Below are 20,876 nucleotides of genomic sequence, written 5' to 3'. Positions count from 1 at the left end.
AACAAAGTTTTATTGCAGTTCATTTAATAACCGAAAAACATGAAAGAATAAAAAGTATGTATTAAAAAGAAGAGCACTTTTCTGCCTGATATTGTGGAGAATTTACACTGTGCATCATGTGATTATTCTACAAAAAAAAATCTTACATTGGCACATCCAACCATCTGACAAGAAAATTATCAAAGTATTATTGTGGAAAAAAAGAAAAAAAAATATTATTTTTGTAAATAAAAACTAGAGATATTTAAATTTCAGTTTGATTTTCCTGTAATAGTTAAGGTAAAGGCCACTGTAAATTTACTCTCCTTGTCAAAGGCCTGAAGAGAAGTAAGATCAACAACAAATGAAAGAGTTTTCCACAATATCTTTTCATTAGATTTACATTTCATTGGTTTGATAAACCCCTTTCCTGAAATCAAATTGTGAAAAGATGTGGCAAGATCTTTGAAGTCAAAGTCTACCACTTCAGACTGAAGTAAGCCTAATAATCTAAACCAGAGAAGACACAGATTCCTTGAGACAATCTCCTCAGTCAGTAAGAACTGAACCAAAACATCAGTCATGGAAAGAGGAGTGGTTTTTTTTAGATGGCAAAACTACCATACATGGCTCATGAACAGCCAGTGTTAAAGGAGTTCTCTTGTGTTTTAGCTCACCTTGTACAAAAAGATGAAATCATTTTTGCAATTACTGCAATGCAGGTGGAAATACTGAATGGGATACTGAATTCTTACAGACTGAAAATCTGCTAAAACAAAATGCATTGAAATTTCAGTGAAACTAAGCAATAAATCCAATGTATATTTGGGTAATTGAACTTTGACTGTTCGTGGCAGATGATTTGTCTGGATATTAGAAACCTGTGCCACATATCACTGAGACAATTTTTCTCATTCCTCTTTGCAATCAAGAAACTCCTGCCTGCCTACAATTTAAGGAATTGACTTGTCTGTCCTGTCTATTTAAGTATGCTCGCTGGAAAATCTTAACGTAAGTTTTGTTCTTTCAATAATATTTAATGGCTTATGAGTCATTTTTCATGTGTCCAATCTGCATGCAACTGTTGGGAAGATACTAGTTCTGCTTTTCTAAATCCATACAGGGATAATTTAGACATCCCTAACTGGGAGACAGTAAGTTTACCAATGTATTTGGAATTCTGGAGAAAAAGGGTTGCTATGCCTAGACCGTGTAAGATGTAAAAATTAGGATAATGAGATGAAGAAAGGCTTTATTTTAGTGACTTTTTGTATATTTTTTGTTCACGTAAGAACCTCATTCATTCACATCTCTGTACCTCTGATGTCAAGGCATGTTGATAAGTTCAGAAATCCACTGAAAAATTATTGGACATTGTCTTGGACATAATCTTTATTCATTCTTCCAATCTGTCATGGAACAGAGAAAGTCCAAAGGGTCTGTGATTCTTCACAAATCTGAGCTGTTTTGGAAGATCAGAGAGAAGATAACCCTAATGTATCCACCTGTTATTTCTCAAAGTGTTTCACAATAGAACCTCATGAATGGGTAATAATTCTTATATTAGTAAAAAAGGTGCACAGAGCAACCCAAGGTGGGTGTGTTGATATTGTGTGGAGGTTTGAGTTTTGGAAGGTTTTGAGTTCAGATTTGCTGTGCTATCATTTGCGCATACAGGACACTTTCTTAGTCATAAGCACATATGATCATAAATGTTTCAGAAAATGCTTTGAGAATAAGAGTGAAATAGATTAAGTAGCTGTTTCTTGGATCCTAACAAGTTTAATTTATGTGCTTTTACAATTCAGTGTACTGATGGTCTAAAATTGAAATGAATGGAAGTATAACACCATGCTGACAGTAAATATGATCAGAATTGTTTCTCTGTGGAGTATTAAACCATATAACAAAGAACTCTTGCTTTAATGCTTTTGAAAGAAAAAAAGGTTTGGCAGTAACTTTTAGAGGTCTTCTGAAAGTGTTTTGATAAAAATAGATCAGAGTGGAGACTGAGAAAAAAATGGGCTCAGAAAGAAGCAACTGTGACCTCATCTTTTGTCAGAATATTTTTGTTGTATTGCATTGTTTCCCTGTGTTGGTGAAAACATTATCACAGGCTGATTGCTCAAGGTCATGACCTGAAGATATAAGACATTTTGAGTGAGATTTTTTTCAGTGCAGACAAAAAACCAGTTTTGAATCCTATCATCCAAGTGAGTATCCTAAACCTTACATTTAAAAGCAGACACATAAACTGAACAAAGATTTTTATTTTATTTTAAATCAGAAAATGAAAATAAATTGTAACAAGAATCAGATTATTAGCTTCTGCTGTTCTATTTACAGATCTTGTAGCTTAAGGCAAGGATCTATATCAGCTTTACAGAGGATTACAGAAGTCACTTGGTAGTTCATAAGATACTGGAAAATCATTGTTTATTTTCATCTTGCAAGAAGAAAAGGGCCAAGGACCTGCTATTAATATCACTTTATCATTCATGTCACCATTACTAGGCTGCCTTTATCAACATTCTAAGTGCCATTTACCCATGAACTGGTACTTGAACAGCTTGTATAGTGAATCTCTCAAAAACAAATCATTATCAAAGCTTTTGTATCCCCAGACATGTGACAATACCATTAGGAATATCTGTTTTCCTCCATGACATTTTTTGGAACTGTCTTATTAATCCCACCACCAGCATTTGACACCATATGAAGAACTCCAAAATGAGCGTATGAAGGTGTAAATGGTAAATGAAACATTGTTTGACTTTTCATTACCTTCTGAAGGAGCTATAATCTCTATTTGCTATGACTATCCTCTGGAAATAATAGAATATCTGCTCAAGGGTATTTAGCAGAGAGAAAGGCATTTTCTGCACAGAGTATTTTCACATTATGGAATACCCTGCTGATTTTGAAATACTAATGTTATGCTAATTTATCTGACAATGTAAGACACTCTTGTGACCACATGAACAGTAGTCAAAACCCTAAATATAACTGATCATATTTTTTCAGCCTACTAAAGATTGCAGAGATAAATTGTCACACATTGCTTGCCCCAAGGTCAGTCAATGGTAGGTGTCAAAGTAGAGAAGAATAATTAGTTACCTTTCAGTACTTCAGGGTCAGAAGAACAGGTTTTTGCAGCTTGCATAAAGTGATCATCTGCACTTTCTTATGGCATACTGTCCCTCTCCATTTTCCCCACCCTGTACCATTTTTAATGGAAGACATGGGGAAAATAAGAACTAAGAACTTATTTTTGCAAAGTGCTTTGGGCATCATCAGATCTTTGTGTTCTGATGATCATTACTTTCTTCATGGAGGCAATTGATCTTGGCTGTATTTTGGTAAGTGTGCAGTCTGCTATTAAGTCTGTTTAGCCTTACATGTGTAGATGTGTATTTTGTATCTTTTTAATGCATGTCAGGATTCTGAAAATTTAAAGCTTAAAGCCATCTTGTACTTCTATATGTTTAATGTGCATGTGTGCATGATTGTCTATCCTCATTCAAACTTTCATCTTATGATGCCTTTGAAATATCTTAATGCTACCTGAATGCAGAAGATACATTCATAGTTTCTAATGCAGTGAGTTGTTTTTTTCATTAATAGCTGTTTGGAATTTTACCGAGTGTAATCCAGTCAAAATTATTTTCTATAAAGTATCCTGTCACATTTTTGAACCATTCATTATTTATCTAGCCACTACTATTGCTCAAGTAAAAATATCACAATTTAATAAATGTTAAAAAATCTCTCTGTACTCTTGTAATTGGTAACACACAGCTACAATGCAGAGGCATAAATTACTTTTTAAATAAGTTTATTTTACCTGTGAAAGTAACACAATTCTTCAAGCAGGCCATTCCAATCAGATCGTTCACATCCACATAGTACTTTGAGAATGGCATATGGGATGGGTATGATAGATTTTCAAGAGAGAAGGAGCTTTCTTTTGTGCTCTAGGTGAATGAAAGCAAAGTTGTGACAGATGTTCCAGAAAGTCTTTTGCTTACTCTGGAATATGGCCAAACACTATTAATGCAGTTCTTAAAAATGTTGGGTTCATCATGGAACAAATACTCCCTTTCATCTATGACATCTATAGGGCACATGATAGAATAAACTTAGGAGCTGATATCCTCATCATGCTTTTATTTTCATTTCCATTATGATTTCTCTTCATTTAGTCAGTCATAAATAAACCAGAACATTTGTTCCCATCTGAACTGCAGTTTCCAAACCTAAAGTTGTTTAAAAGATGAATCCAGTTAGTCTGTAATTAAACACGGGGTAAAATACAAACATCAGTTGTGGGTCCATGTTAAATCAAGTCTGACTCTGCTTAAGGATGAGAGACTGGCTTTGAAATTAAGAATTTAAACAGGGTTTGGGGTTTTTTTTTTTTCCTAATGTGTTGCTAAGAGTACTGAATTGTATATTGTAGTTATAACAAGATTTAGGGAATAACATTCATTCAATGCAGTCAAAATACATGTAAATGCAGAGTACATTGAGGACTAAGGAACAGCAAAACTTATGATTTGCATTTCTTTCCTTTCACATATTGAGTCATACCAAGCAAGTGAATTTCATTCTTCCTCTTTTAAATATTGCTATTTAATGTGGCATTATGAAAAAAAGGATAAAAAATAAGCAAACTATAATTTTTTTTATTATGAAACACAGAAAAGATTTGATTCAATGAACAGCTTTTATTATATCCTAGCTGCTAACTTTTCTGTAAAATTCTGTTAAATGAGTGTTGATTTGTTGGGTTTTGTGGGTTTTTGGTTGGCTAAGTTTCCTTTGCTCTTCACAGCAGTACATAGCACACCTGAGTTGTTGAATTAACAGTTCAATCTCTATATTGATTAAATTTAAACTGAGATTTTGCCTCTGGGAATGTAAATGAATCAGATCAAATAATTGAGTGTATATTTAAAAGATTAAAGCTGTGTATCCCACTACAGGCTTTTACTCAAATTGTAGAATAATCCCACAGGCTGTGGGATGTTACTGGTGTACTGACAGTCTGGAAGCCAGGATTTCCAGACTCTGTAGACACTCAGTGTCAAAACAGGGACTCCAGAAATCCCAAGGAGGGGGTTTGGCCAAGAGGAAACCTTCCTCTAACCCTGGAGGGGGAAGAACCTGAAAACTCCAGACTCTTAAGCTCATTCAATGAGGACAAGGAGTTCTTGGGACTTTAGAAGGCAAAAAGCCCTTGAGACTCCCAAAGTATCTCAGGGAGCCTTGAATATTGCAAGAGCTCTGTGGTCACCAAGGTAGGAGATTGCTTGTCAAGACTCCCTTGGAGCTTGAGAATCTGAGTATCTTCAAGCCCTTTTGACCTGCTTGAGGGAACATAGGGGGAAAAAAAGAGTCATTCAGGTCTTTCTTATGAGTTAGTTTAACTAACAGAGAGAGAAACAGCTTTGAAAGAGCTGGACTTCCCAATGGAAGTCCAGTACACACCTGTACTTGGCCAGTGATACATGATACAACCAGGTCCAGGTAAAAATTTCCATCTTTTTAGGCTTTTAATAGAGATGGGTTGCAAATAATCTTTTGGTGTGCTTTTTTATTTTCGTTTTGAAACAGAACATGAAAAGCATGCTAATAAGAAATTTTTAAACTATTATGCATTGCATCAAACCAAGATCTTGTTCAATGTCTTGTCCCTCACAGTCATCAAGAGCACATTCTTAAAATAAAGAAATAGGAATCCTACTTTAGATTTCCCAATTCACCCATTTCATTTCACTAATAATTCTGTGGGCCTTCCATCTTCTGTCAGCAGCCAAACATCTCCAAACCTATAGTAGGTGCTGCATTTTTCTCTCAACACACTTCCTGTATTTTGATCCATAATGTTTTTATTTTAATGTTAGATTTTTTAATGGGATTAACTGAACTGCAGGCAGCATGCAAGAATATGCATTCTAACCAAGTGCTTATTTGCTCTTTTTTTATATTCCTCAATGGCTAACATTCATTTTGTTTTTTTGACTGCTGAAAGTTCTATATGATATTTTCAAAGAGCTATCTGCATAAATCTCAGGAGCTCTTTCACATCATAATAAAGCAGAGTCTTCTATTGTGAATATGTCACTGGGTGACTTTTAAAAAATTAATTACCTTGTATTGTTTCATTTGAGTTAATTTGCCACTTTATCTTCCTTTTTTTGATGCTTCATTCAAATATTATAAGGTCTTTTTGTAATACTTCACATTCAGCTTTGCTCCTTCTGCCTGATTTTGTATTCTTAGAGCACTATATCACATCATTGCCCCTGTAATTTTCAGATTTATTTGTAAAGGTATTTGACAACAGAGAAAAACCAGAAAGGTCTCTCTTAGAAGTCTCTCTAGTTGTGAAAACTGACCATTAATTCCCTTGTTTTCCTTCTTACCATGACTGAAACTTCCCTTGTATTTCTGACATCTTAGTTTATTTAGGAACTTTTGTTCAGAATGTACTGAAAAGCCAAGAATACTTTATTAACCAAATTGCCTTTTATTCTTTCTCAAGTTTACTGCTCTCTTGGAAGACTCTTGTGGATGCGTCAGACATGGCTTTCCTCTTCAAAAGCTGTGTTGATTCTTTCTAGCACCAGCATTTATCCTCTTGTTTCTACCACTTTATCCACTGTGGACAATGGTGCTGATCTATGGTTATCCAGATCATTATCCAGCTTCCTTTCACAAGTTGGAATTTCTACAGTCACAATTTATTCTCTTAACACCAGTTAAAGCAGTGCTTTGAACTCACCCATAAAGAATAGCTCCAGAGAGGGAAAATCCTCACCTCCTTTGTAAGCAAAACCAATAAATAGGATTCATCTTCTCCTTTTTCTGATAAAACATTAGTGTTCTCACATATTCTATTTATTGTTTGTATCTGCTGTATATATGTGATTTTTCGGGTTTTCATTAAACCATGAAGCAATGAAAACTGAATGAACATATTCCCTTTTTCTCTACATCATGTATTTCTGATTTTGAAAGTAGTATGAAATCTAATATTAATTCTATTAAAATTTTCATCTTGTAACTCAGAATGTGAATGTGATTTTTGGTAGCTTATTTTGGGAAATGCAGCATTTCATTAAATGCTGATATTAATATAATAATATTAATGATTAATATAATGATATGCTCATATAAATATGAGTGATACTATGATTTCTTTCAGACCTATTGTGGAAACTGAACCTCTTCAGTTGGACTTTTAAAATTGAAATAATTTATTTTGCAAGGGTAAAGACAACTTTGTGATGGATTTAGATTCACTTTTTAAAGTGCATTTCAAAGAGCATTTAAGGGCAGTATATAGATATAATGAAAAAAATAATCAGCACTCTATAACTCAGAATGTTTTTGAATTAACTTTAAGATCATCTCAGAAATGGTATCACCTATAATATCCCATCCACAAACAGCATAAGTGACGTAACTTAGCTAAAACTAAAATTCTTTTCATAGACCACTGAGAAATCACTTAAAGTATCCCACATAGAAGCTTGCAGAAGCAGTAGTTTGGCAAACTTTTCCTCTGCAGGTCATTTAGATGGATGAACTCTGAGTTTTAAATCTGTAGTTTATGATTTGGGATATCTGTTTATGTACTTTTCTTTTTTGTGATCTCAGAGACACATACTAGACTGAATACTAATGAATACTAGACTGGTCATAATGTTAAAGTGCAAAATCTAGTTCCCTTAATGGAGAAGTAAGCTTCAGTTAATCAGCATCGCTACACCCTGAGCAATGTAAGCCCAGAGGCTCTTACTGCTTAAACATGCACAGCTGACCCGTGCCATTTTGTCAGTATATGGTGGATTTGCATCCAGAAAGATTCAGGTCAAATATTAGCAATAATAGGGTTACTGAAGCATGGAAAGAAGCTGCCCATTGAGACTTTGTTATCTCCTTCAACAGAAAATTTAAGGACTGGCTACATAAACATGTATCAGGAATGACAAATAGATAGTTCATCTAACCTCCTGCCAGAGAACTTAGTGACCTCTGAAAGGCCCTTTCATTTTTATTTCCTTATGATTCTATGAAGATTTGAAAATAAATACAATAAAAGCTTCGAGATGCAGTAAAGGAGCCATATAATGTTTTGAGTAGATGACACCAATGCTGTCTTCCTGGGACTTTTGCCAGGTAAGTGATTTTGAGCAACAGCATTTCTGAACACTTATATTACTGAATCCTTCAATTTATTTTCATTCAAGTCTTTATTCTTAAATCCATATTTAAGAAATTAGGCATCTGAACAGAAAGGAAATACATTCTGATCTTTAGGAATTGAGCAGTATGCTAGAAATATTAATACATGTAAATACCTCTATAAAGAACATTTTTGTAATATAGATCCTTTCCTATTTGACCTCTCTCAATTCAAACTGCAGGGCAGGTCATCTGATTAGTGATATGGACATGCAAATCCCATGGAGTTTTATGAGTCTTTCAAGGCTTTTAATACTGCCAGAGGAAAAATGGTAATTTTCTGTGGTCAAAGCCCCATTTTGGTATAAATTTTAAAGATAAAATCAAGTGATAGTGTTAATTGATTCAGTGTAATTTAGATATGACTATATATATGAAATTGAAAATTACCTTGAAAAATACTTGAAAACATAATATACACTTAGAATCTTGGTATGCTATGTGTGAGATTATTTTATATCCTGATAATGTCTCTCATTTGTATAACAACAATGTAAACCTTAATTAATTTATCCCAAACTCTTTTCTAGTAAAAAGATTATTTTCACACAAGAGCAAAGCAATAGCACCATCTAGAAGAAGCCTACTTTCAGTTATATGTTACTCCTTTCATATCTATATTTTTTCCTACCTCCTTTGCACTGGCTAGAAGATAGCCCTTCCGTGTTTCCAATTTGATCAAATTTGTATAGACTTTAAACACTTTAATTATTTGCATGAAGTATCAAAAATTTAAATAAAATTAATATTCTTCTATTTAAAGTAAGGTCTCTATAAGCTTTTCAGATACAGATTTAATTAGCAGAATTTTATTTCTTTATATTAGACAGAGAAATGATTCAACCATTCTGGACATTTTTACAAAGTATAAAGACAGAATCAGATGATTGGAAGTAAAAAGCTTAGACAAGTGGATAAAGCTTATAAAAGTATAAGAAACTAAGAATAGATCCTAAAATCAAAAATGCTAAGACACTCGTGATAAGCCTTGATACTTGATACTCCTTCCAGGATTTTTTCTCATATTGGTAATACTGGACCAATATTAACATGCAACATGGCCACAGTGCAGATGAAAACAAATTTGTCTCCTGTAATACCATGGTAATGCAGATAAAATTCTCTGCCAGAAAAAAAAGAGATATTGACATAAAATTTTGTCTGTAGGCAAGGAACAGTGGCTCAAGTGACCAGGACATCAAAAGTTTCTTAGGTCCAACACTGGATTTTACAGGCAATTTAAATATATAACACAAATTCCCATTGTCAGTCTCTTGACGATTATTTAGGATGCAGCATGCTTAATTTAAATCTGTAGTCTAAATCAGAAAAAGAAAAACCAAATACCCTTGTATCAGAATCTCACAGATTTCAGATGCAGGTTTCCTGTCCAGATCTTTAAAAATGTTTTAGAGAAGGTAAGGTCAAAGTGCTGAACCTTGTAGCTGGGAAGAAAGGGGAGTATTTTTCTGACATTTCCTTCCCAGTGATGAAAAATTCTTGCATCAGTTACTTAAATTTTATCAGATGCTCTTGCAGGCTAGACATATAATCTGCAATAAAATTTTAGGTTTTGTTTTGGGTTTTTTTTGTTTGTTTGGTTGGTTGGTTTGGGGTTTTTTGTTATTTTTTTGTTTGGGTTTTTTTGTTGTTGTTTTTTGGGTTTTTTTGTTGGGGTTTTTTTACTAGATGATTAAGCTTGTTGTCTGTGTCTTCCTTGCCAAAATTTGAATTGATATTTTAGTTTGCCTTGGTTCTGGTCATAAAGTAACAATTGAATTAGAAATTATAGAGAAAGTCAAGCATTGTGGAGAGGGAAGGACAAACATAGTCTGTGTCCTTGTCAATCATCTTGCACAAGCTGGAATTTTCTCCAGATGGGAAATGTTGTGGTGACACGTATTGCATTACTGCAGTACAGCTGTGAGGTTATGTCACAGACAGAAGCAGTAAGACAGAATTGTGTTGTGCAAAGTTCTGTACAAAGATACCTGAGCTAGCCCCAGGCAATGCTGATACCATCATGTGGTAAACACAGCCTCCTGTTGCTGAGAATCAACCCTGATCTCATGGGTGCCCCGTAGCTCAAGCTTCAGGACATGGTGATGATCCTGATGGAGACTTCTCTTTGGCAGTGAGGGAATCAGAACTAGTTTAGGACCAGCCATGCAGTCCCATGCTGTGACACACCCGCAGACTTTAACTGCTCCATGAGGAGAGAGGCTCACCAAAAACGTGAGACTGTAAAGTTATAGTAAAAACCAAACTGCCTAAAATTCCTGTTTCACAGAATCACAGAATGATGAGGGTTGGAAGGGACCTCTGAAGGTCATCTAAGCCCACTGCTTATGCAGGTTCACCTGCAGCACATTGCACAGGATCACATCCAGGAGAGATTTAAATATCTCTGGGGAAGGAGACCTCCGGGCCTCTCTGTGCAGCCTTTTCCAGTGCTCCTAACAGTGCTTCTTCACATGTAAAGTGCCTTCCTTGTGTATAATTTAAAATCTGAACAAGATGGAAATTTGTAAATTTGCAAAGCATAGGAGGCACTTCACAGCTTCAAGAGAGAACCTCACATCTGTGTTTTGGACCTCACATCTTCTGTGAACTCAGATGTGGCAATAGTAACAACTGCACAGCTGAAGTCTGGCATCCTATGCAGTGCAATTATGGTGTAAAGGCTGATATTCCTACTCAGCACAGAGTGGAAGAGAATCAATTAGGAAAATGGCACAACATAACCCATAAATATGGCATTTAATTTTTTTCTCTTTTTTTGAGTCTACTTATAAAGAGCAGGAACAGGAGATACGTCTTTAATATATTTCAGCTTGCATTTAAAATGCATTAAAAGTAAGTGATTTAGACTATTTTATTTCATGTTCTAAGTACAAGAATCAGGACATCGGTATTTAGTGTTCTTTTAATTAAAATAGCAGTTTACTCTAAGCCCTGGAATTAATTACTTTTTGAACTGCTTCTCTGCTCTGCTAATAATGTTTGACAGTTTTAAAATAGATAGCTAAACTTGAGGCTATTCAGCTTAGTAGGCTGATGCAGAATGAACTGAGAAAGATGAACTGTAATTTAAAAAACTGTCATGTGCAAGAGCATACTATTCATTTAATGATGAAGACCTCTGTCAAAATTTGCATATGCACACTGTGAATGAAAGGCCATTCAGAAGATGGAAACTGAAAGTAATCTTAACATTATTGACTTAATGATACTAAATTTTGTCCTAGCTATGACTTTAAAAAGAGATTATTATTTTAACGTGAGATCAAGTCTTGGAAAGAAATAGTTTAACTTTTACAGTAAATGTGTGTTAAAAATTCCAGGTTCAACATATTTTTCTTAATTATGAAGAAGTGTTACAGGATTTAAATGACAGGACATGTATTTTACACTAGAAACAGAAAAGTTTTCACCTGTAAAAACGTATTCATGTAAATAATAGTCAAAGAAGAACTCAGTATTTTTAGTTACCTTCTTGGAAAGAATTGCAACTTTAAGGCATACTAACATATTGCCCCAAAGCATAATGCAATCATTTTGCCTTGTTCAGAATATTTTGATGCCAGTTTCCTGAAAGCAAAACCCCATGTATACAGATTCCTAGGTCTGTTGATATTTGTAACGAATCAATTTTACCTGAGAAAAGTTTTCAGCATTATCTATTAATATCCAAATTTCTTCATTAAGACTATGGCTTACATATATAGCCTTTCCATCTTCTGCCAACCTACCCCTTTGTTCCCATCTCCAGATTAAGAAAAGGACAATACAATGAAAGTCTAACCAATGTGTTAGAAGCCACTCCTTTAAAATAAGACTTCACTTGGACTGACAAATGTGTGTCCAGCATCTTCAGTGAAATTTTGTTGATTTACAACTGCCGATCAAGCCAGGCTTTTCCTTCTAATTCAGTGTTCCCAAATAACTCTTCCCCTTCTGCCTTCACCTCAATCTAGTTTGAAGCCTATCATTTATTTACTTGTGGTTTTGCTGCATGCACTACGTATATAACTCATGAGCTAGATGTAACAAAGTTGCTGACTTGGAAGTTAGAAAATTGCATGCAGCTTTCAAATTCCTTTTCCATGAGAGATTTTAAATAAATGCTTTTTTTTTGAACCAGGTCTACAGTAATTAGTAATTTCATAGTATCTTGCAATAACTAATTTAACTCCAAAATATATGATTTGCCACCACCTCTGTTACTCTCTCTCAAGGATGAAATGTTTGGCAAGACAGCAAGATTCATGCACTTCTTTCCATGGCACAATATTATAAACATCCCACTTAAATAATAAATATGACTCACCTTGCCTCCCTAGTGTAAAAAAAAGAGTATTTGTCTCAAATGGTAAATTGACATTTTATTAACAATTTAATTATTTATAATATTATGTTAATTTTATTAACAAATCTCTTAACAATTCCCTGGAAAATACATTTGATTACAGCATTCCACTCTAACACTAATGAAATAAGAATTAGTTGAACTTTCCAATTAACCTTTCTAAGATGCCACACTACTAACTAGGAGTAATGGTATTGCTTTGTCTTATTCAGGAAGTAATTTCTTCTGTTGGTACTAGAAACAATATTTCAGGAAAACATCCAAGTATCTATATAGCTGAATTATAGTTTCTCTTAAGTACTCTTCTTCATCCTTACAATGAAGAACAGGTTCCTACAGTCCATATATATGCCACATTATTTCTAAATACAGTTTTCAGATGGGACTCCCCATTGAGTATGTGGGTTTATTTACCCTAAATAGTGTTAAAGGAAAAAAAAGTGCAGTAAAAGCTGCAATGGAGTGGTTCAGAGGTAAGTGCAGATGAATCAGATAATAATAAACTAGTAATATTTTATATTTTTTTATTATGTAGTAATCATAGTAAGGAACTAGTTATCTATTTTAAAACTAATTTTAGCTTCTGCCATTTGAGGATTTAATTTTAAATTATGAAGATTCCCATGGTATATCTTCCACTGTTGTCTTCAAATTCTTAACCTGTGAATGATGATTCAGAATATAATCTTGGGAAGATTTAACATGAGTTTCATGTGCTCTTACAGTTGTTTGAAAATAGATCATTTATTATTTCTTCTTGTTCTTTTGTTTTTGCTTTTGGTGTTTTCTTTGATGTTAGATATTTTAGCCAGAGACTAGTAATCACAAAATTTTAACTATATGACTTGGAAAGGAGAATTTTTGGGTTTTTTTAATATTCCTGTTCAACAGCTTTCTTCCAGACTTTGCCAATAATAGATATGGAATTTCTTGAACTCTTTCAGAGAACATGTCTGTGTTTAATTCATAAACCAAATCATCAACATGTGAATGACAAAAACCAAAACAACTAACCAAACAAAGCCAAACACCCCTCCCCCATCCCATTGCTCTTATTATAATAATAATTGCTCTTATTATTGAAATGGTAAAATTAAAGGTTCTTGAAAGCTTTAATTTAAGTGTCAAATTTATCTCTGTCTTAAAAATAGAATCTGAAATAACACTTTTGCAAATGCCATTTGCTCCAGAGAGGATAGCTGGCAGAACTTTAGTGTTCTTCAAACTTTTTTTGGTTGCAAACCCCTATTAGAAAGAGATTTTTAAGCATGCAGCCCAATATATGTTTATTTACTTATTTATAAAATACTTACACTGAGTACGTACTAATGCAGTTTGAAATTAATTATATTTATAAATCATATACAAAAATAGAAATTAAAAAGGATGAGATAAGGATGAACTAAGAGCTCTTTTAAAAATTTGTTTTGTTTTGTTTCATTTTGTTTTTTGTTTTGTTTTGTTTATTAATGGTGTAAAAAATATTTCTTTCTGCACTCCAACGGGTTGTATTGTATACTCTACAAGTCCACAGTCTCCCCCCATTTTGGAGACCACTGTTCTAAATAAAGAAAGAAAACCAGGTACAGTAGGCAACCTTTCCAATTCCTGTATCAGCCCCAAAAATGACTTTTTTAATTTTTTTCTATTTCAGAGTGTGACTAATCAAACAGAATAAAAGAAAAAAAAATAAATGAAAGTGTCCTGTAGAAGTCTTTCATCCATTGAAATTGTGTGGTATCATGTAAATCCAAATTGCATTTATTAAATACAAGACTAATTATGAAAAACTGCAGATGAAAAGTATCAAAAGTATCAGATTTTTCTTCATCCCTTGTTTAAACCGCTTTCTTCTCATGCTTAAGGGCTATCTCCCAGATTGGTCTGCCAGAAGGGAAATACACTTCAATTTTCAAGAAAACTGTGTGCAAAGAGACTTTCTACATGTGTCATATTCAGGAAAACATTTGTTGGAAGAGTGCAGACCCAAAGTCCTTCTGCACTTACAAGAGACAGTCCGCGAATGACCAGAAAATGGATGAGAAAAGATGTTATTTTAAGGGACTAAAAGGTTCCATTATCCTGGTATCACATAGGAAGGCTACGTTATGCCTCTCTGTAAGTGTTTCATCACAAAAGAATGGAATGTATTTCAGTTTTTCATCTTTCAGCCTCCAGCACTGTTGAAAGAAATACTGAATAAGTCCACATTAATATGCAATTCAGGGCAAAAGGGGCCTATCTGAAAGGTGAAATGGTTGGTACTGAGTTCTCTGTGCCTGCTCTGTACCTGTTTTAAGGGGTATTTATTTAGCACTAGTTTTATTCTATTCCTGTGGGGCTGTATGCCCTTTAGAAGCTAGAAAACAGACTGCTCTAGGAACACATCTCTCAGTTCCATCTATAAGAAAAACAGCTCACACACGCAAAGTCTGCTCCAATTTGCAATCCAAAATGCTGTAAGTGAGGGCAATTGGGAGATTCATTTTAGAACCACACTCCTAATCTGAACTAAACCATGAATGTAGATGTGCTGATCAGCTTGGTGATTCATTTCAGGGTTTCCAAATGTCACACTGTGTATAACTGTTATACTGAGCCTGTAGTTTGGATGTGCTACATTCTAGCAAACAAAATCATTCACAAAGAGATTGTGGCATAAAGTGCATCTGTGATTACATATGATGGCACAGAATCCAAAATGTTTTTAAAGAAGGCATAGAGAAGAGAAATAGCACTCTCGTATTTCTTCCTTGCCACCCTCTGAAGCATAGATTGCTTTCCATAAATAAGGAAGCCAGTGTCTTCTCCATTTCATAACTGTGCTGTTTCTTTCAGTTCAGGGAATGTTTTGCTGAGAATGTGGGAGAACTCATGGCTATTTTGAATCCTTTTAGCCCTTCATCTACACAAAGAGGAATTAATTCACTTAGTTTTTATGGGGTGTAGTTAAAACAGTTGTCAATGGCAGAGTTGGGGTAAGACAAGACTATCCAAAGTAGCCAAGAAAAGATGGACCAATGCTGGACAAGTTTTGTTTTCACAAGAAAAAAATTTAATTGAGAAGAATACGGAAGTAATTTATTATTTTAACTGAGACTGAATAATCTCCTCTGGTTCAAGGAGAAAATAATCGAGATATATTGTCTCATTTTCTTACACACTACAACTGAAAGCGAGCCAAGTCAGTCCTGAATATTAAGAAGTTTCTTTTTCTCACTGAAACTGTTCCCCCACTTTACACTGCATTGTTACCCACTGTTTACAGACTCAAGTCATCCCAGACTGTCTGAGGTGCAAAGGGACTTGTGGAGATTGCCCTTGGCTAGACAGGGCCACATACAGCCCATGATGTCTGCTTTTTACATACAAACACATCAGCTAACCACAGAAGGGGGGAAAACAAAGCAGAAATTTTCTTTCCTTTTTCTGTCATTGAAACACCAGCATAACACAGTTCAGAGGCTGTGTTAGGATCTGAGATGATCTTGGCTAGCAGGATTCACCCATTCACCTTTCAGTCGCTTTTTTTCTGTCTGTTGAAGAAAACTGTCCAATGCTTCACGCAGATCTCAATAGGAGATGGTAAACTACTGTTTTGGACAAAACTGTTAAATATTTTTATGTATTTTGTCTTTTTTCATCTTGTAATCTCAATTAAAAAATGTTTCACAGTGCTGAAACTCGTCTATAAATGAGTGATCTCCTTTCTGCCAAACCAACCATCCTCAGGCTGATCTGTGTCTTAGGTTGGCCTAAAGACGTTAGACCACAGGAAGGAAGTGCTTCATGTCTTGCTGAATAAAATATTCTGGGTTAAAACAAATTGCTCTGAAAATCAATAGGAAAATCAGCTGTGAATGTGAAAGAGAGAGGCTGACAAAATGAGCTATATGAAGAGATTGCTGTATAATGGATGGTTTAAAACTACAAAGAATAGGATTGCATGTACTGAATCAAAGAACAAAATTACGTTGGGTTTTCATGCTTACTTTTAAAAACAAGATTCAGATAACAGCCAATATACAACTAATAAAAGTACATTTATAATCTAAAAGTGCAGTTGTCATTCCATGTAATAAAATAAGCCAATGTCCTTACCCTAAGAAAAATGCAAAACCTAACAATCCCCTTAAACTCATTTAAAAATCAATAGGACTCTTACCAAGTAAATCCAAAGACTTCTTAACACTACTAAGATGTCATTTGACATAATTGTTTATGGTTATTAGGCTTTCCCATTTTAAAAAAATAATTCATGTTTTATTAAATGGCAGTCCTTCCTTTTTTAGTTTACTGCCTAGTAGAATTGTAAAGTTCTGACAATTGGCTATTGAGGATGTAAAAATCTAAGCTTATAAAAATTATCTATAGAATTCCAGGGTAATGGAAGATGTGCCCTAAGAGAATGAGCTACTACCTTACTAGAAAGAGCATTTACCAAAACTCATATAAAGAGATCTTGCAACAAAATGAGAAATACAGAAAAAAAAAAAAAAAAAAAGATGGTGGTGAAGAGTTCAGTAGTCGTATGAAGTTCAAAATTTCAAACTCTCTACAGAAGTGATATCTATTGGGGCAGAAAGCAATTTTGACCAGTCTCTAAATTGCAAACTCTGGGTACTTGCTTATAAACACTTTTGCATAAGCTTTTAGCATTCAACAATACAGATCCTGAGCTATCTTTTTAAGGTCTCATTGCTAATGGGAACATGCAGTGGCCATTGTGGTCATGCCTCATTTATTTTGTGGATGTCTCCCTCCATAATGATGGTTACTGATTACATTTTTGCATAAACACACTTGGTATATACCACTTTCTGTTTCTCAATACAATTGCAGTGGTGCCCTTAAAATTTTGAGTGACAATAAAAGATCGAGGAATTTTAAAACTGAAAACACTCAATTTCAGAAAAGGAAAAAATGTGAAGCTTGCTGTTATATGATGTGACACAGCACATTTCCCAGAACAGCAAAATCAGCTGTTTTGTGCCTACTTGTTCCATTACCTTTTTTTTTAAGTAACTATAACTTGAAACTTAGCCATATGGATGTCTGCATCATCCTGCAGAAGAAACATCTGATTGTCTGTAAACATTTGTATGACTGTTTTCAACACTACCCTTTTTCTGTTACTTTACTGTTGCTTGACTAAGGTAGACTGCACATCTGTATAGAAGTTTATCCTATAGATAAATCAGGTGTCTTTCAATTACTCTACAAACAAAGTTCTGTAACTCAATGTGGAGGAGAATAAGGAAGGTCAGAGAAAGTGCTGAGAGGGTTAGAAAGCAAGGAAGGACAGTTTATTAAGATTAACAGCTGCAAACTTGATGCTAATGGCAAGACGGATTACAAAAAACAGGTGAATCCTTCCACGAAGTCTTAAATCTTCTATATTCCTTATTATAAGGAGCTTACTCATAGGCCTGTAGCAAAACCCAGTGCCCTTCTCACCCAGCAGGATTTTTAGGTGCTCGGTCAAGCTGGCTGGGCTGACGGCTGGTTGGTTGAATGGGTGAATCCTGCTGGCCAAGATCACCTCAGACTTACCCTAATGTGCACGCTGCTGTTGCTGACTGCCTGCAGTCGTAACCATTGATGGCAGATACAGTCTTCATTTCAGAGTATGGGGCAGACAATCCACAGGCTAAAAAAAAACAACCCCTGAGGCTTTTTATTAAAACATGGCTTATTATTGGGAAAAAACCGACCAACCAACCAACCAACCAACCAAATAAACGCATGAATAAATAAATATTCAAGCTTCCTCATCATTCACCTTCCAGAACAGACACTGTGCTGCCCAGTGCTGTCCCAAAGGCAGCACGGCTACCTCACGAAAAGGTACCCTAAAGACAGTGGGCCTCCCGCCTACACCAGCACAGTCCCCAGCTGGCCGGCAGAGCCCGGGCCGGGGGACAGACCGGTCCGGTCTCAGCGGGCAGCCCGGTTCCGCGGGTGCGCACGGCCACCGCTGCCGTCCCACCTGCGCTCAGCACCCCCTCCCCGTGCTCCTCCGCACCCGCGCAAAGGAGCACCCCGGGCTGCGTTTCATTTTTAATTATCTTACAACCTCCTCCCCAACACCCCCGCACCGCCTCCCCTCCTCTCCCCGCCCCGGCTGCGCTTCCAGACACACTTTTCTTGTTGCAAGCGGCGTGAGCATCAGGTGCGGGCAAGCAGGAGCGGCGCCGACTCCGCCTCCGAGATGCTGCTGCGGCGTGGGGAGCCCGGGGCAGGGGCTGCGGCTATCCCGGGTCCCCTGGCTCTGCCCCCATCCCCGCGGGGCTCGGCGGCTGTTCCCCAGCCTGGCCGCCGCAACAGCGGTGCAGAGGAACCGGGGATCCCATCCTGCTCGCCCTGCGCTTCTGTGGCACAAATCCTCCCTTCTCCTTGTCCCTCCCCGCCTCCCCAGGCGTGCGCTTCGCTCCCTGTCCTTTCTTGCCGCCCTCCCTTGGGCCGGGCCGGCAGTGCCGGGGCCGTGGCGCTGCGGGATTCAGGTGCCGGCTCTGCAGGGCCGGCTCCCGAGGCCAAGAGGGGACACAGCCCTTTCTGTTCACCCACTCCTCCTCGCCTCTTGTTTTCCATTGAGACCATTTCAGGTCCTCCCAATACTCTTATTATTAATATGTTTTCTCTACTGTATTCTCCCCGCTCCCTTCTCGCCCAGACCACTAGCCCTCCGCAATCTCGTCAAAGGGGATGGGTGTTTGGGGTGGGATGTAGCTGGGGAGGAAGATAAGTCCTAGACGCGGGGGGAGGGCGGGAGAAAAAGGGAGAGATTTTGCAGTCGTCTCTGGGCTGATTGGAAGAGGTAATCATTGTATCTGCGGCCGGAGGATTAGCAGATAAACTTTTATTGCTCCCTTTTGTGCGTGTGTGTGTGCGTGTCTTTGTGCGTGAGTGGGTGTGGGTGTGTAGAGGAAGAAGTCGCCTCTCAAGGGGGAAAATCTTTTCAATTTCCCTTTGGCAGGTGCAGGTCAAGGAGGAACTCACGAGCATTTTGTCTGATCCATGAACTGATTAGGAGAGGGGAAGCGATCCCTCTCCTCTTACCCTTCCTTTCCCAGTTTTGGAATCATTCCTTCCCCACCACCGCCACCCTCCCGTCCTTCCCTCCTCTTCCCTTTCCCCTGCACTGAATGAATGGAAGAGTCTCCACGGTTTTCTTCTGCTTCTCGCCCTGGACTGGAGAAGTGAGGGGGCATCTATCTATCTATCTATCTATCTATCTATCTATCTATCTATCTATCCTCATCCATCTTTTTCTCGCTCCATCCATTCCCGAGGGGATTTCAGACCGTGCAATGTGTTTTCAGCCTCTTGCCGCTGCTACCACTTGATACTCTGTTACGCGCTGGGAGAGGGTTTTGCAAAAATGGATTTATTCGATTTTAAAGGAATTTTTCTATAATAAGGTTCTCATTGCACACAAATATGACTAAATCCCCTATTTGGTAAATCTTTCTCTACCCCACCCCTCCTCTTTGGGTTCCCTCCCGCCCGCCCCCACCCCTTCAGAGGAGCAAGCACAGGGAGCTGATGACGGACCCATTAATCCCTTCTTCAATGCATCAAAAGAAGCCGAAGGGCTGGAAGTCGCTGGGCTCGGAGTCCTGCAGGAAATGCTTCGATCTGCTTTTGGTTCTGTATGAAACTGGTGACTAGGGGCTCGGCTCGCTCCGCCGCCGCCCGCCGGCACCTGGATGCGCGGGCCGCCGCCGCCGCCGCCGCCGCCTTGCCCGCCGCCGCCGCCGCGATGCACCGCTCGTGGCGGTGCTGGTGATCGCTCGGGTGTGATGGGATTGAGCCGGCGGTGATCATTTGAAGGCGGTGAGGGAGAGCGCGGGAGAGGAAGGGCTGCTCCGCTCTGCTGTGTGTGGGCTTCGGGATTTTTTCTTGCTTTTTTTTTTTTTTTTTTTTTTTTTCCTCCTTCTTCTTCTTCTTTTCCTACTTCCATCCTCTCCCCGCCACTGGAAGTCCTCCCGTATCTAAATGGAATTAGTGGAGACCGAAGCCCCTTGTGTAAGGAACAGACATGACCCATGGGCGCAGCTTCTTTCACAGTGAGTATCTGTCTCCCCCTTGCCACCCCCGGCCGGGCACGGGCTCCTGCCCTCGGCCGCCTTCCACACCTGGAGTAACGGGACCCCCGGGCTCCCGCGGAGTGGGGGGCGAGCTACCCCCACGCACACAGCGCATCCTCTCCCCCAGCACGCTGCGCTGCACCGGGGGGAGCCGGTGTCTGCCAGCGCCGTGGGGCACGCTCCCG

The 20,876-nt window shown here is 37.6% G+C and overlaps 1 protein-coding gene across 1 annotated transcript in view; it reads left to right on the top strand.

Annotated features, from left to right (window-relative positions):
• The first annotated feature begins 19,457 nt into the window (after nucleotides 1–19,457).
• NETO1 (neuropilin and tolloid like 1) overlaps nucleotides 19,458–20,876 on the top strand; it is a 63,695-nt gene continuing 62,276 nt past the window's right edge. Inside the window, exon 1 of the mRNA XM_086894008.1 lies at nucleotides 19,458–20,670. Coding sequence (XP_086750134.1) covers nucleotides 20,643–20,670 — 28 coding nt within the window. The 5' untranslated portion in view covers nucleotides 19,458–20,642. The remainder of the gene's footprint in view (nucleotides 20,671–20,876) is intronic.

This window comes from Cyanistes caeruleus, chromosome 1 (genome assembly GCF_971803275.1).
Source record: "Cyanistes caeruleus chromosome 1, bCyaCae1.hap1.1, whole genome shotgun sequence".
Classification (NCBI taxonomy): domain Eukaryota; kingdom Metazoa; phylum Chordata; class Aves; order Passeriformes; family Paridae; genus Cyanistes; species Cyanistes caeruleus.
Note: the sequence above shows the minus strand (reverse complement) of the source record. Positions and strands in the feature narration are given on the sequence as shown.